General features: G+C 33.3%; 1 protein-coding gene across 1 annotated transcript; it reads left to right on the top strand.

The window, feature by feature from the left end:
* Positions 1 to 3,987: 3,987 nt before the first annotated feature.
* On the top strand, positions 3,988 to 14,174 carry LOC132750840 (putative amine oxidase [copper-containing]). Its single transcript, XM_060740893.1, has 4 exons — positions 3,988 to 4,122; positions 9,115 to 11,041; positions 11,279 to 11,458; positions 11,856 to 14,174. The coding sequence occupies exons 2-4, from the start codon at positions 9,125 to 9,127 to the stop codon at positions 12,171 to 12,173; spliced, it is 2,415 nt and encodes an 804-aa protein (XP_060596876.1). The 5' UTR covers positions 3,988 to 4,122; positions 9,115 to 9,124; the 3' UTR covers positions 12,174 to 14,174.
* Positions 14,175 to 14,523: the final 349 nt, after the last annotated feature.

Below are 14,523 nucleotides of genomic sequence, written 5' to 3'. Positions count from 1 at the left end.
AAAGATATCTTGAAATGTTAAGCCTGGTCCGTTTCTGGTCGTCAGTCAACTGTAAGGGTACTCATCTAGCGGAAACCTTTGACATGCCATAGACATCAGTCAGAATTGCCTGTTATACCCACTTCCCTAGTAACGCTTTACAGGTCTCGCCTTCAGATCGTGTACAGCTTCGACAGTTTCATCGTTGGTGGCCTTTTTTGGCCGCCCAGGCCGCTCATCATCTCCAATGCTCTCTCTGCCCCTCTTAAATTCAGCAGCCCATTTTTTCACAGTGCTATAGGAAGGGGACTCCTTCCCAAGTGTATCGATGAAGTCTTCATGGATTTTCTTTGGGGACATCCCTTTCTTACAGAGGTACTTAATGACGGCTCTGATTCCAACTTTCTCCATTTGGTCTAAATGACAAACCCCTCTACTGTTCAAAGTGTGTTTTATGTTACTTAATCTGTGTAAATCTGCGTGTAACTCGGTCAGTAATCTTCAATAAGATATCAGTATCGACGTATCATGTGTAGTTGTCAGCGTAGTGGCTAGAAGTATATCGGGCCGAGAACTTGATGATCATACCTCGTAGTACTAAAAGTTTATTCAATGTGTTTCGTTTAAATTACATAATGTAGATAGTAAACTTTCTGAGTCCTAGTGGGGGCATCTCTGAAATCGAGACAGACTAGGAGCTTTTTTATTTTTATTAAAAGACAGAAAAAGAAGACATATATGGCTACTTTGGTACCATATATTGAAGAATTGGTATCATATAATGTGATAACCAACTTATATATTGCTACTTTGGTTTCATACATTGATTACATGGTTACATGGTTTCATATACTGTAAAAATGAATTAATATATTGATAATACCGGTTCCACATATGGCTACTTTGGTATAGAAGAATTGGCATCATAAAATGATATTGAAAAAAAAATCAACTTATATATAGCTACTTTAGTTTTGCACACTGATGGCATGATATCATATATTACAACTGTGGATTTATATAATGGTTTCCGGTTTAATAAGAAGGTGTTTTCAATTCATATATTGTCGAAGTTAACTTAAATATTATCCAAATGGTTAAATAAATTAATTGAAAAATGACAAAATAAGACAGCCATGGCTTTCCATATATTCCCATGAGGCGTTCTCGGTGCAAAGCTGTCAGGTTGTACATGTATATCCTTGCCAAGAAACCCAGGAAGTATAAACATTTTGAAACATGAAAACTGAACCCTAGGAGAAGGGCTTAAATTAATTTCAAAATATGACGCTATGATTTATAAATTAGTTATCTCGCGAAGTGGGCCGCACTGGGTATTTTCTGCTTTATTGCAGTAAAATGATGGCGAACTGGACATTTTTAAGGTACAATTTAGATATCTTTGTAACTACATTTACATACCTATAAATTGACTCTATTTGTTATCGTACATTTGTCAAATGCCGACACGCACATTGCATTAATAAAATTTACGATGCATTAATGAATAATATGCACTAAAATAATATGTCATAAAGTAACTTACATTTTTAAAGATTTGTGTCTATTATAAAGTATTAGGCTACATTTTGCATAATTATTTTTCATTTACTACAAGGCGAAAACTCTGACTATATATAGACACCTTCCTATGGGAGTTGTTACCCTTGTCTTGTATCATAGTTTGGAGACCTTTCTGTTGAAAATGTGTCAGGGTTAAATCGTATACACATACATGCACAGTGCGTTAACTGGAGTGCGGGTATTAGTTACCCGCACTCCAGAGCATGCCCATTGATTGGCTCATTTTTGCTGGGGTTTACATATTGTGAATGCAGAGAAAGGGAAAGCGACAGAAATGTCATATTCAGATGTTCGTTCATTGGTTCATTTTTGCCGGGGTTTCATATTGTTACAACAGGGAGCGTGCTTTTATGTTTGACTATGATACAAAAGAGAAAGAACACCAAAACACTCGGCAATCTGATTAATACTCGGGGGCTACGCCCCCTCGTATAAATCAGATAGCCTCGTGTTTCGGTGCTCTTTCTATTACATAGTGGTACATTGGATAAGTTTATGACACATATTTTATTCCGTGCCCCTGTGATGCAAATCATCCCTATTGTACGACTTTATGTCAACATATATATAAATGTATATGTTAAAAATATGAAATTAAGCAATTAAACAAATGATTCATCAATTAATGTTGCATATTTTTTAAAACCTGAAAAAATGTTTGTGGATGATTCGAACTTGCTACTTCGCGAATGCTAACGCCATCGTACAGGGCCATCGGGTAGTAAGAACTATACTATTATAATAAATCAATGTGTAAATCGTGATAAATTACGGAAACTAAAGAATAAGCTCCCGATATGTAATCAAATAATGTCAAGGACTTGAAACATGATTGTGATGCAGATTGCTATCTCGTAACAAATAATTATAGCTAATAGTATTAAAGGTCCAATTTATGTTTGGGTATTCTCATTATAATACATCATTGAAAACGTTAAAGTTGTAGAAATTTTACGTAAACAAGTAAAACGGCTAGAACGTCTAAAGACATTTTTTAATATTCAAAAGATATATACATAAAACAGAAATATCACTTTCAAAGAACTTTTTGGTTTTATCTTTTGTTGATTTTCCGGCTTAGCGGTTTAAACATTTAAAGTTGTAGAAATTTGTAAAGACTAAATGAAGTCTTCAAGACATATATTTGAAAAGCTGTTATAATAGATGCAGTTCAATTTCTATAACAAATATGAATGGCTCTTAATGTGTATTTTTATTACATTTTTTTCGGGCCCAACAATAAGGGTGATCCCATTTATTCTCCTCGTTCAAACGATCGGTAAAGGTCGAGGAATCATACCATACTGACTTAACATTTGTCACTTTTTCATGTACATTTACAGCATTTATCAATTAACAGTAATATTCATGATTTCAATAGAATGGGTTTTGACTTACACTAATTGATGGCCCTCTTTTTATTGGATAAAACATAAAAGGCTTTCCCGCTTAAGATAATTTTACGCTTGTGTTTTATTTCAATAATTCAACTCAGATGACTAATTCATCTTTTATCCACACAAAAATAGAGGGAGAAAAAAGGGTAAAAAATATCATAAAGTATTAATGTGTTAATGTAAACACTGATGATTAAACTACAAAAGTGGATACTATGAAATAAGTGACTTTGATTCTTAAATCCTCGTTTTTTTAATGTGATTTCCCGCTAAACTTTGTCTCTTGCTTCAGTTTTTTTTAAAGAAAAAGACCTTGTTATGTTTTAATGTGACCGCCGAGCGATAGCTATATTTGTATTCGGGACCCATACTGAAAGTTGAGACATTATTATTCGAAAAAAGACGAAATTTAATAGTACAAAATTCACTCACAATTTTAAATATGTCCCTTACTCATTTAACCTTACTTACAACAGTTAAATAAAATAAAAGCTACACGGCAAATGAATTGTATTTTAAAATTCCAGCAAAGCATATACATGTATTTAAATATCTTCTTTCCTAGGTTGCCTTACTAAGAAAAAAATGTACAATGTACTAAGTAATATTGATATTCCAGTATATAAAAAGAACATGTATTACTGTAACAATATGCTTGATTGCCTTTGAATTATAACCCGTTTATTTTATACATAACATGATAACATGTGCAATTAATCTGAGAAGTTAACTTCAATAATGGTTTATCTTTACTTTTTCGGTTGTTGAATTTCAACTTAGGTTAGATGGAATCCTCAACAAATACTAGCATTTATAATTAGGGCATATGGTTCATTGCGACCAAGGTGTTCTGGCTCGAATACCGTCCGTACATAAGTTTTACAAGTTCTGATGTCATTAATCAAGATGAATTTAGCATGTTGTAAGTTTCAATGTCACCAAGGGAATGTCGTAATGCAGTGACTCTGTTCCATAGTGGCCACTGATATCTATGTCATGAATCATTTCATGCAAGGTTAACTTTAACTCAATACAAATAGGTCAATCTCCGCGTCACACAAGATACAAAATTCGACCTTGGCGGTAAAATAAATTACTTGTGCGTTATACTCTTGTTAGAGGGGTGAATGTAAACGAGTGTTTACGGATAAAATCTAGAGAGGTAATCTAAATGATTTTTGAAATTTATATGTATTGTACTTTAAAACATTTAAAACACGTTTGCATTAAATCATACTCTAATATATAAGTTATCAATTTGTTTTTTAATAATCTTGGATGCTTATTTCTGCATTAAATTGGTTCCGATCACTTTCAAAAAGTGACAGTTACTATACATGTAATGTCCTACAGAATAAAATTACGCGCCCAGAAACGTTCAATTTTTTAGGCGTACTACTTTTAATTCTAAATCTTAATACACGTATATTGCAATGCTTTATTCATTTCTCTTCCAATTAATGCGAACCATCGCTACAGTTATAAATGATCTGTTCTTGTTTTGTTTCCCAGTTTTGTTTTGCAGAATAATTGTTTTGATCATTTTACTGCTCTACAACCCAACTGAATAGAATCATTTAATTAAAATTAGAATATCACCAATCAATTTAAAAAATCGACCTGACGCTCCGATCGTTGCCCCATGAAAAAATGCACTTCTGGTTTCGATATTTATTTTTTTACAATTTGAATAATTAGGAAATAGTCATTGCTCTTAGCTAATGAGCTTTAACATTGCATACTCATATATTATGAATTCATGTACGATGAATATGTTGCGAAAGGGACATTTCATAGTAATTACAAAGTACGCGTCATCGTGAAAACCGTATAGTTTATAAATATAAACACGTGTGTAAATGATACATGCTGAATACTTAACATACTGGAGTAGCATTCCTTTTTATATTATAATGCTTTACCATGAAAAGAATATTTTTATGTTGTTTTTTTCACGGTGAAATCGTATCACACGATAGTATATGAACATAATAGAAAAAGTGTGTAAAAATTATACAAGTTGCGTAGTCTAGTCCAACTAATTGTACTGCGCGACGAGATATTGTGCAAGATTCTGCCCCAGAACGAAAATATCTCAGAATTAAGCTTTGGCACGTCAATATATTTGACTATTGCTTATAGTCTTGCTATATCTATCTGTTTTCTTCTCGCCCTGTTCATAATGTACTGTGAAAGTTAGTTTACTGTCACTCACCCTTTAAATGATAAATGTTTCACAGTTACCAAATATTTCACGGCTTTACACGACAGCAGATGAATGCATAAAATATCAGTTAATGTAACTTGAGAGAAAAAAAGTTACTATTATGTGTCATATGATAAATACAATATCATAGGTATGCGTTCTTTTTTTTAGTTTTTATACCCGGAAAAATTGAAACCTAAAATAGAGAATAGTCGGCTGGACACACGTATTTATACATATGAAATTACTAAAGATAAAGATAATCAGCACATTCAGAACACCTTGTCAATTACCAATATTTCTTTATACATGTTGTTGTTCGAAGTTTGATGAAAGGGACCGAGAAAATGCGATTCGTAATCCGAAATGCAATATGCGTAACAAAATATAGACTATCTTAAATTTATTCGCATCAAGTCTACGTTATCATCTTTTCATCAATCTTCAAACACCCGGATATGCGTTAAAAGGTTTTCTTAAACGATTTTGAATATTAACAAATTACAGTTTAAATGTTTATTGTAGTTCATGACTGGATAAACTTGCTTCAATCATATATGCAGTTTTAGTAACATAAAATATTTAAGAAAATTTCTTAGGTGAACATAAAACACCTTTTGTACATGTATATTCGATTTATTCAAGATTATGATTAATTTTCTTAAATAAATATGTTAAACCTGGACGGATGGTACCTCAATATATAAACGGGCAAATCTAGGTTGGCCTGTAACATCGCTAAATATAACTTTTAACGATCAACCGGCAACCGCGATATGAATTATAACAAAAACTTGACATCGATGACATCGTACATGTACTGAATTGTTCACGTCATATCATGTACATTGATGCCACATCGAGACATTAACATAATAAATACATCGTTTTTACAATTATATATATAATACAAATGTATACAACTGATTCCTTGTTATTAAAAAAAGTTTTTCTGGGACAAAAAAAAATAACCAGTGTTTTGTTTCAGAGTTTTTAAACCGTCCGTATCAAGAAATAATTTCCATTTACAACGGTTTGACATTTATTTTTTGACATTATCACAATGTGCAGACTTTAAAATGACTTCACTTTATAATAATAAACAGACAACTTATATGTGCATTTTACGTTGGTGATATTGAGATTTATATAATTATGTAATAAAAGCAAATAGAAAATCCTATAAATAGATTTTCGGACTTTTCACAATGTTTCACATCATTCTATTTACAGCTTTCGGATACATGTACAACAATAACACACCATAATAACCCACTGTGTACTACCAAATGATTAATAAAGCGCGATTAATTGACGAAAAAGATTATTTCATTTGAATATGTTTGCATTGCGAAATTCTCCAGTTCGCTATTCATTGTAAATATCGCGACATTTCATTTTTAATAATCAAACACCCTCATACCAATCGGAATGATCGGCTATTATGACCGACTAAAGGGCCCGAGAAATTGCAATTGCCCTTTCTCATTCCATAAGGGGCGTCGCGCTTCAGCGCGGACGCCAATTATATATACCAATAATTATCCAATCTCAAAACCAAATATTTTTTGTACTATATTTGTTGGTTTAAACATATTTATTTATGCTCGATTGCGAAACAAGTTCTTGCAACTTATATAAATCACTTTCGAGTCCGCTTCCTGGAACCAACCAGCACTGGTGTCATATGAAGAAACATGGTCGTGACCCGAGTAGGGCTAGAAAACCCATGATCTCTGGATTGAGAGGCAGACACCTTAACCACTAGGCCACTGCTCCCCTATATTTGTTGAAGTGTATATGTCACGGAAATTTTCCAAAACTAATGATTACTTGCACAGTCATGAATTTTTTAAAAATTATTTTGTATTATTTCTTGAAAAGGATTAAAAATCGGCATATGTAGAATGAGTTAGACTGTGTTTACTGTTATGCAAATTCGATGTATATGTACTTTTTACGTTAGGAAAGAAAAATAAAATTTTCAACAAACAGCTACCTCTCAGATAAATAAAACGGGTCTAAAACATCAACATATTTGTTTACAGTCATTTAATATGCATAAAAGTAAAAATTTGTAGTTTTCATGAGATAACTTTTATATTGCACTTGACACAGATATAAACACCCCTATTATCACAGTAGATAACTGCGATATTTCACTTGACACAGATATAAACACACCTGTTATTGTAGCAAGTAGGACAGCTTGTTTAAACCGGTTTACCAAGACATGTTCTCCTTTTGACATTATTTTCTATGACTTTTCAATCAATTGCAGGATAAAAAACTTACCAAACGCACAATTGTTTTACCAAGAATCAACTGATATGTTTGCAAAATGGATTTAGGGGCAAGCCGTTGTTTCATTGTCATTGTAAATAATTTACTTAAATGTTTTTTTATTTGGACAAGACATGTATTTATCATCTAGATCCATATAAATGTACGAGCCTGTGGTGATTTTTTTATCTTTTGATGACACGCCGAAACTACTATTATGTGCGTCAACATCAATTAAGTCATGCGTAAACACGTTCTCTTAATCTAAACATTGGGTTGTTAGAGATGTTAGGTGTATTGAGATGATTTGGATAGTGCTGTACGCACATATATTGTTCTTGCTCCCAAAATTTGAATAGCCGCCTTTAAAACATGTATAGTAAATCGAGGTCACACAGGGTTTTATTATTTTTTATTACACAGAGGATATTTGTTAAGTTCAGTGTAAGATCGGAATATATTTCACCGAGTGAGCACCAAAAGGTATATTTCACGAGTGGCGCAGCCACGAGTGAAATATGAACTTCTGGTGTTCACGAGGTGAAATATATTCCGATCTTACATTAAACTAAACAAATTTTCTTTTTATTATATGCAAAGAAACGTTTAAAAAGACATTTTAACCTAGTACTAAATGAAAAGGGCGCCAAATAATAATACAACGTCGCGTCATTTACAACGTCGCGTCATTAAGTTGGTTTCCAGTACTGTGAACGCTTGTATTTCACTGAAACAATGTAACAGGCTCAAATATTCAAAACAGGGAAATTACCAAATTTATAATTTTACTGTTTAAAACAGTGAAATTATCAGTTTTTATTTCACTGATATATTTCTATAAACCACCGAAAAGCATGTAATAATATTTTCTATTTACGATGTGAATTAGTGAGTTTATAACAACTTTATTAGTAATTCTAGAAAAAAAAGAAGGCATGCGTCTCTGTTAAAGCTGCACATTAAAATTGTTATATTATCCTGATAACTGCATACTGCATTAAGCTTCGCAGGTTAGATAGTGTGGATGTACTATTTATCATAAGGATATAACATGAAATATTTGGTCTTGTTTCTTATGTTTTGATTAGTTTAGAAGAAAAATCTTCTAAAGATATGTTACAGGTTATAAGGCCGTAAATGAACGGTTGTTTGCAATATATCCCTCGCCTAGCGACTTGGGTTATGTTAAAAAAAATAAAACGTTAGTATATGACTGTATAACCTGTTAAAAATCTTTTATAATTTATAACTACACATGGATACTTATTTTTGAATCAAAAGCATACATGTGTCCGAAATATTTGACAGGAAATTCTTCTACATAGTATATAGATTTCTGTATTATAGTTTGTATATATAAATTTGTTAACAGCTTTTCGAATGTCTTGTTAATATATTGATGTGATAAATTATGTTATACTTTTTTCACTTTACCGCTATACACAATGTCACAACGTATTGGCGATGAACATGTATATGTTTCTGCCAAATAAAATGTTTGTTCTGTTCTGTTCTAAACTTCTTTCTTAAATCATTTCTGGTGCAAATCACTTGTAACAAAAAATGATATGCGATAATAATATGTATACGTATTGTATTAACTTTGTATTTTATAAAATTCATTTCGAACAAACATCTTAAAGAGTTGATTATATTTTTCTTCAGAAACTGAAAGATGGATGACGCTGGTTCCCCTGGGTCCTTACGCCGTAAGATTGGCATATGTAGGATTGTGGTGGTCGTTCTGTGTCTGATCATAGTCGCTTTGGTAATCGCATTAGGTGTGGTAGCCTCTCGTTCCTCTGAGCTAGCACAAACTGCAAAGGCTGCATACGAATCACAAAGTTGTAGTGCTGGTAACAACCTAAACCTTGACCCACCGGAAGTGGTTCCACCCTTTCATGACCTCACTTCGAACGAAATCAAGTCTTTAAAGAAGTTTTTATACGGACAAAAAGACCTTAATCTAGTTGGTGCTGCTGATATAGCTAGTAACAAAAGTTACATATTTGCAATGGAACTGCATGTTCCCAACAAAAAGGACACACTAAACTTCCTTGACAAATCCGCCCCAGCTCCTATAAGAGAAGCTTACGTTGTCATTTTCAGAGGAGATAAACCAGCACCGGTAGTAGAAGAGTACATTGTTGGACCTTTGCCAAATCCTACCAATAAAAAAGCTCAGAAAACGCAACCTTTCCTTTATCGTCCATGGACTTCACCGGAAATAGTTGGTGCTGTGGCTGTTATGCATCGTGAAATTAACAGTAAAGTTAGTAAAATTCTTCTGGAGAGTTATGGTGGTAAACTCGGTAACTGTAAAGAAAACTGTCTTGAGTTTCAAATGGCCAATCCAATGTCTCCATCTGTAACTGATGAACCTAAAAGAAGAAAGCAGTGGTTCTGGCTCACCCCTATTGTTGAGTTCTGGAGTTTACATCCACTAGACTTTCTTGTATTAATGGATCTTACTAGTAACAAGGTTGAAGATTACTTTATTGACAAGATTTTCTATGGGGATAAGGTATTTAGCTCATTGGATGATCTTATGAATGCTTATGACAATGGAGCTGTAACAAAAACGAAGATTCCGTTTCCAGAAAACACTAAGAACGTTTACTCTTCTATGAACAGGAGAGGGAAATTGTTCCCTGACGAACCATTACTTCCGCCGACAGAATACGAACCGAGTGGAAAGAGATACTCGATCAACGGCCGCCACATTAAATATATGGGATGGGACTTTGATGTTAGAATGTCAACTATTTCAGGTCCTCAATTATTTGACATACGATACAATAATGAAAGAATCGTATACGAGCTCAGTTTGCAAGAACTTGCAGCATTTTACTCATCGGCCAGTCCAGCTCATAGATTTTCAGATTACGTGGATAGTGTTGGTTTGATCGGAGCCCGTGTGAGATCGCTGGTTTCCGGTGGTGATTGTCCTTCACATTCAACTTACCTCAGCACTTACCACGTGCTTGAAGGAAGCGAGGAGCCAGTGCTCGTAGACAGAGCTTTCTGTGTGTTTGAACACAATACTGGAAAACCACTTAGAAGACATTTATCAAGCCAAGGTCCCTCTAAGTTTTACGAAGGAATGATGGACATTGTGCTTACCGTTCGAACGATAGCAACTGTCGTAAATTATGATTATATTATGGACTTTATTTTCCATCAAAACGGTGCCATTGAGGTTCAAGTCATATCGACTGGCTATATTCTGACATCATTCAGTGTTCCAGCGGCTGATAACTACGGATTCCGGTTACGGGATCATATCACAGGAAATCTTCATCACCACATGTTTCATTACAAAGTTGATATGGACATTCATGGCACTGAAAACAGATTCGAGATTCTAAATATTGTTCCAACAAAGGTCGACAATTCTGAATGGTCCATTAAATCAGATTCTAAGTACTCGTGCACTAAAATGGTCCGAAATGTAGTAAATTCAGAGAAAGACGCTGCCTTGAAATTTGATTTCGACAAACCGAACTACCTCACCTTTTATAACAAGGATTTTAAATCTTCTTCAGAAGTTCCACGAGCTTACAGACTTATGACAAAAGGCATGTCGAAACAGGCAAGTATATCCATTGCTATTTTATGTTTAAAAAATCTTGAATAAAAAATGGAGGAATACATGATCAGTATTTCACTGTGAATGATAGAAATAAATGACATCTGATTTCAAGTTAGCTATGCATATACTAGTACTTATTCTTCTTTTTTATTAATAAGCCCAATAATTTCTCACTATATAGTCCGTAAATAAAGGCTTGTATTCATGTTTATTCATTTATTATTAAACTATTTACAGCTATTTGAGGAGGGTTCTGGACAAGAGCCGTCAGTGTCGTGGGCACGATACCAGGTCGCTGTAACAAAGTACAACGAGACTGAAAGACGAAGTAGTTCCATGTACGCTATCTGGGATGCCGCTGACCCTGTTGTTAACTTCCAGAGTTTTATCGATGACAATGACTCTATCAAAGATGAGGTAACTTTTAAGTTGGAAAATAATCTTGTAACTTTATATCTATTTTTCCATCAGTAGACTTACGTGAAAGCGCTTAGCTACCTCTACATTTTGGAATGTTACGTTGTTAAGTTTCACTTCGTGCCAAGCAACTTTTCAGGCAATCTCTCTTATTATAACACCAGTATTTTTCTTTCACGGAAATAAGTCCTTAATATGGATTAAATGTATTTGCGTTCATATTATACATATATGATAACGTTCCTTTGTATAAAATATTTGAACAATCTAGGGTAAACAATATTGTTATTTACATATTTTAGTTAAGCCTCACATACCTGTTTATATGATGATGTTAAAGGAATTTGTTCTATAGTAAATTTAAGATTTTTAACCACGTGAGTGACATTAATTTCAGGATCAAGTTACCTGGATCACAATGGGCATTCATCATATACCTCACATGGAGGATTTCCCTGTGACCCCGACGGTTGGCCTTGACCTTTCATTCCTTCTGATACCCAACAATTACTTTGACGAGGACCCGGCAATGGGATCTGGAGATGCAATTAGAATTGAACCTAACGATCAGCAAGATGTTGAAAAGGGAATAAAGGTCGATACATATGGTAAAAGTGAACCAAAGTGTAAACCAAGGCAGTCATCATTTCTAAGTGACGCAAAGATGAATCCTGGCAGTATTTTTGACCAACCAACCGGTGAAATAGTAATTTAACATATCTCACGGCCAACCATCACGTTTGTACCATCAAAAACAGAGCAGAGATTAAAAATCGTTATCCATTTTCCGCTTGAGGCTCAAGCTGTCGCAAGTTTGATATGAAAGTACTATTTGTGTTAGTAATGAGCGAGGATTATTATGCAGAAAAGAGATTGTGTAAATATTATGTTGAAATAGTCCGTCACTTTTGAGCATTTAAAATTGTCCTTTATTATAGTTTTTGTACTGACATTTGAAAAGTGCCCGCATATAAGATGATTACTATGTATTGTAAAGTATTGTCTGCTATAGATAATATACACATTGCTGTCATCGTGCCAACATTGTATAACAAGCGGGAGAACGCATTCTCTCATATGTTATACATGTATTAGATTCAAACTATCCCATTTCTAGTTTTGTTTTGTGTGTGTGCATTATCTAAACTTTATTTTGCTGAATTAGCTTATGCCACTAGTATAGAGCCATGCCAGCATTCACGTCCGGGCAGTCTGATCAGGTTCCGTAGTGGTGACACACAAACCTGGGCAAATACATATTACAAATTCAGTTGGTGAAGACTTCAGGATGCACGTGAAATGTCCGTTATGAAATATGTTATATGTGTAAATAGTGTTGAAATATTTTTAAAAAACTGAATTTAGAGGAAATAGCCTGTGTATAGCTTTCACGAGCAGAGTTGATGTGGAACACTTTCTCGTCTACTATAGACACGTATTAGTTAAATACATTAGTCATAGATAGTTTACTAATAGATAAAAATTGTTACAACAGTGTAATACTCGTAGTTTGAAATATGTCAATGATTTCATTTAGAATGAGTTGACAACTTGACAGATCACCTATGCAGGCTTTGAGAGATACCTGTAATGAAAGTTTTGTAACTTGTTTGACTGCTGTAAAATAAGAAATGTTTGACAATTCTGAACATGTAAATAATTCACACGAATGTTTTATAGGAATCACATGCATCATGATTCCGAAGATGTTATTGTGCTAACATATCAAATACAAATGACTAATTTATTCCTGTATTCATTATTCCGTTCATCAGTTTGATTATTGTAATTATTTTCTTCGTTTAATCCTACCTCATTTTGGCATTGTACAGACATTGTGTATACTATTGTGTTTAACATTTGTTGGCAGTATACATGTACAACATGATAAAGTTCTACCTTTAATAATAAAACATCCTGCTCTGATTCATTTCTTAACGATTGTGTGAAGTTTTCTTTACATGTGGTTGCTTTAACTGATGTCCGAGGGCATAAAACGGTAAATGATCTTTTTTGAAGATGACACACTCTTAGCTTCCAAATTAGTTATAAATGGCCACTGCGAAGTTTCGGCTAATGGACGTCTTTTAACCTATTGTAGCAATGTGTAAATTAAGGTACAATTCCTGGTCTGCATTGTCAATACTCGTACATTGTCATTTCACATGTCCATCAAATGTTGAACAACATAAGTAGATCGTAGTGGCGATCTGTCACTACACTATGACGATACTAATAAGAAAAAAGTATGTATGTTGTGAGGGGTCTTTAACGACCATATATTTAAAATATATCCGTTTTTGATCAACTTTGGCGATATATTTTGATCTGAAGTGAAACATGAGACGTTTCAAACTTCACTTTGCAAGTTGTAGCTAAAAAACTTTTGGTTTAAACAATATTTTATTTATATTTTTTTTTTCATTTACATAACAATAAATTACATAAAGACAGATTTTACGAATTGAATAGGAACCTTGAAACTGTACCCGTAATATAAAAAAATATATACAGTAACAAAATAGGTTGTATTTAAGAAAAAAATACATATCATTTCTACGTTGTGCTTGCTTTCTTACGTATACCCACTATCTTTATTATAAAATATTCATGTACTTTATCCATATCTGCTATTAAAAGCGAAAGCTTACTGGTTTAATGTATAGTAAAAGCATAATATTATGTAAGAATATGTAAGAATAAATTTAGAAAATGATTACAATGTTTAGTTTTTATCTGAATTCAATTCTATTAACAGGTACATAAAGTTCAGAAAATGAAAAAAATAATAACACATTTTATGATAAATGATTAAACATATAGCAAAGTATAATATAAGCTGGTATACCTAGTCTACATAAAGAAGAAATATCTATTTTAGAGGCTGCACTCAATGAGCAATTCGAGTAAAAACAATCAGATGTAAGATCAAAGGTGGTACTGGCCAAATGGCTAAATGGAATGAGGATATGCCACTGACAGAAAGAATGACCGTATGTGATCCTTAAAAATTGCCTAACACCTACTTTAATATACTATAATTAAACTGGACTGTATAATATCAT

Source organism: Ruditapes philippinarum, unplaced genomic scaffold (assembly GCF_026571515.1).
Source record: "Ruditapes philippinarum isolate M1 unplaced genomic scaffold, ASM2657151v2 ctg4902_1_1_1_1, whole genome shotgun sequence".
Classification (NCBI taxonomy): domain Eukaryota; kingdom Metazoa; phylum Mollusca; class Bivalvia; order Venerida; family Veneridae; genus Ruditapes; species Ruditapes philippinarum.
The sequence above is the reverse complement of the archived record's forward strand: the minus strand, read 5'-3'. Positions and strand labels throughout refer to the sequence as shown.

What these genes read in the sequence shown, in the direction of transcription:
- LOC132750840 (XM_060740893.1), top strand. Translation starts at nt 9,125, where the DNA reads ATGGATGACGCTGGTTCCCCTGGGTCCTTACGCCGTAAGATTGGCATA. An exon ending in CAAAAGGCATGTCGAAACAG is followed by an intron (nt 11,042 to 11,278) that starts GCAAGTATATCC and finishes AACTATTTACAG; the next exon opens with CTATTTGAGGAGGGTTCTGG. An exon ending in ATGACTCTATCAAAGATGAG is followed by an intron (nt 11,459 to 11,855) that starts GTAACTTTTAAG and finishes CATTAATTTCAG; the next exon opens with GATCAAGTTACCTGGATCAC.